The sequence below is a fragment of the Aptenodytes forsteri genome, unplaced genomic scaffold, assembly GCF_000699145.1.
Source record: "Aptenodytes forsteri isolate BGI_AS27 unplaced genomic scaffold, ASM69914v1 Scaffold284, whole genome shotgun sequence".
Classification (NCBI taxonomy): Eukaryota; Metazoa; Chordata; class Aves; order Sphenisciformes; family Spheniscidae; genus Aptenodytes; species Aptenodytes forsteri.
This window is the reverse complement of record NW_008794445.1, coordinates 2,119,613-2,122,155: the sequence shown is the minus strand read 5'-3', so window position 1 is coordinate 2,122,155 and position 2,543 is coordinate 2,119,613. Positions and strand designations below refer to the sequence as shown.

Here is a 2,543-nt window from a genome sequence, read left to right as displayed (position 1 = left end):
CAGGGGGCCGGAGGGGGGGGGGTGTCTCCCTGCGGTTTTAAGCGCAGAAGGCAGGGAGGGGCCCGCCCGGAGACGGATCTTCTCCGCCGCCTGTCGTCAGGCTGCCTTAGGAAAGAGGGCACCTACCGCTGGGCTGCGGCGAGGAAACGCCGCAAGGTAAAGCGCTCTGGGAAGAACGGTTGAGTCTTAATTAACAGCGTCGCGGCGTGACTTGCCGGGGTGCCGAACCAGCCGTCGCGCGGGACCTACAGCACCACACAATACCGGAGGCACCTTGTTACTCGCGGCCCGGTGGAACGAAGTACCTACGCACAGTACCAACACGGTTAGGAGGCCCAAGCCCGCCCCGGCGTCCCACGCACAGGGACAGCCGAGACTCGGAGCCGGCGTCCTCACTCCCCCGTCCCCCGGCCACCTCTTCTTCTTCACTTCCTCCTCCGGCTGTGGTTCTTCAGTTCCTCCAGCTCCTTCTCCATCAGGTGGGACTCGGCTGTGGTCTCGGAGAGCTGCAATGCACAGCGAACAACGACAAGAGTGAGCTAGGACTCCTCCAACCTCCACCTCGAGCTACGGCTGCGGGGCTAACAGCGATCGGGGACCTCGCAGCCCATCGCGTACCTCGGACACGCGTGGCAGGACACGAAAGCCCCTTAGAGGGATCAGAGATCGCTCTCCCTCTGGAAAAGCACCTTGTGTCGCGGCAGCGCACGCACGCGCGCAACGAGACATTTGTGCCTCGGGAGCTTTCCCGATTTCATGGCACAACTTTTCCAGAGACGTCGCCGAGATTTACAGCCATGGGCCAGCACCCGCGCGAGGGAATTTGTTCCCGCTTGAGCGAGAGGGAAGCTGAGGTTTCACGCTTCACCGAGATGGCCTGGAAAACCTGGAGAGCGGCTGGGGCTTCTGCTAAGTGCTCCGGCCACAAAAGCCGCTTGCCAGTTTTAAAACACGGGAAGAGCGTAAGGAAGGAAAATGATGAGGGGAGTGTGTGTTTGTTTGGACTGACGCAAAGGCTAAATCACTTAATGGACTGAGAATGCACATGTATTCTACTTCACTGAAAACGTCTCCCGATTTTAAGCATGAGAGCTGTGATCTCTGGGTAAGGCTGAGTTTCGGTTTCTTTAGGGCTTGGGAATTCTTCCACCCATAGGTTCACACATAGGATAGATGTCACACCACTTGTCACAGCAGACGGAAGCTGTGACCGGCAAGGGTGGCTGTAACTCGGTTTCACAGCTAGGGAAGAGGCCAGAGGGACAAGAAAATGGCGTGCTCCATGCAGAAAGGGAAGGAGGAGACACGGCACTTGCAGGGGCTCCTCTCTAATCAGTCACGGTGTTCACGGAAGTCAAGCTCTGCTGCGGGGGGAACCTTCCCCTCTTCTCGCAGAGGAGATCAGACTTTACTCCCACAGTCACGGTGCCGTTAAAAGTCGTCTTGCATAGCAGGGTAAAAGCAGAAAGAGCGGGGCACGGCGAGAACGGCCTCCTTTGGCGGTCCCAACACCCTTCGCCCAGGCATTTCCGCTGCGACGGGCAGGTGACAGTTCGGCAAGGACTCACCATGTCCAGCAGAATGTCCACTTTCAGCCGAAGGAGGTTGTTTTCTTCCTCTAGCTGCTGGTTTCGTTTGCGCAAGCGCTGCATTTCCCTGCGATCCCCCGTGAAGCTTCCTGATTCTGGAAGGAAAGAAAGAGGTCAAAATACGGACTGTCAGCCAACCGTGGCGACTTCGGATGGAAGCAAGCTCAGCTGCACTCTACCTGCCACCCACTGGCCATTTTCAAACTTGAGGCTCTGTCCAGCGAGGTTCATGGTGGGGATGCCGTACTCCAGGCCCAGCTCAATCTCACGGGTCGATCTATCCAGCTGCAGGGAGATCACGCTCAGCGTCTTACAGAAATCCAAGGCCAGCCTCTGCTCTCCTGTTTCCTAGCGACTGGCATTCCAATGGAAGCTGCCGGTCCGACTGGTGACTGGCCCCGGAGCCTGAAACCCTACTTTTAGTCACGTAGTGCTGCAGTAGAGGACCGGCTCCTCTCACTGCTGCGCCTGCACTTTCTCCCGCCCAAACACAGACTCATCTCCCCGGGCTTAGAGACCACCGGTGAGAAGCTTTAGGTGAAACAGTTCTGGGCAGCGGGTGGGGTGATGATGATCCTGCCCTCAGCTATTCCATTTCTGCCTTCGTACCTGGTCACCGGTGATCAGAAACGGTGCCGCACCGCAGGAGGAAAAGAGGCACAGCTGGGAGCTCTTGTAAAGGGTTATGGCGCTCACAGCAGGAGCCACCCACCCCTTGCCACCGAACAAGCATTCCTGCAGGCAAGCCACAGGCGCCGACACTCACCAAGTGCAGGTTGGAGAGAGAGGCGCACTTCCTGGGGGGGGTCTTCTTCGGGCTGAAGGTGTTCCCGAAGAGCGGCATCGCACGCTGCTGGCTGGGCGTACGGGGCGCTCCCGACGGCCTCGCGCTGCTCCTCGAGCAGGGGGGATACGGCCGCTCCGAGGCCGTAGGCCAGCAGCAGCAGCGAGACG

The 2,543-nt window shown here is 58.9% G+C and overlaps 1 protein-coding gene across 1 annotated transcript; it reads right to left on the bottom strand.

Moving 5' to 3' along the window:
• Positions 1 to 425: 425 nt before the first annotated feature.
• On the bottom strand, positions 426 to 2,433 carry CBY1 (chibby family member 1, beta catenin antagonist). Its single transcript, XM_009289981.1, has 4 exons — positions 2,356 to 2,433; positions 1,769 to 1,874; positions 1,569 to 1,684; positions 426 to 506 (listed from the first exon to the last, which is right to left on the bottom strand). The coding sequence occupies exons 1-4, from the start codon at positions 2,431 to 2,433 to the stop codon at positions 426 to 428; spliced, it is 381 nt and encodes a 126-aa protein (XP_009288256.1).
• Positions 2,434 to 2,543: the final 110 nt, after the last annotated feature.

Bases quoted from the DNA above. Each gene is read 5' to 3' on its own strand.
- CBY1 (XM_009289981.1), bottom strand. From the start codon at position 2,433: ATGCCGCTCTTCGGGAACACCTTCAGCCCGAAGAAGACCCCCCCCAGG. The intron at 1,875-2,355 runs GTGAGTGTCGGC...ATCTCCCTGCAG, and splicing joins CTCTCTCCAACCTGCACTTG to CTGGATAGATCGACCCGTGA. The intron at 507-1,568 runs GTGAGTCCTTGC...TGTGCATTGCAG, and splicing joins TGGACATTCTGCTGGACATG to CTCTCCGAGACCACAGCCGA.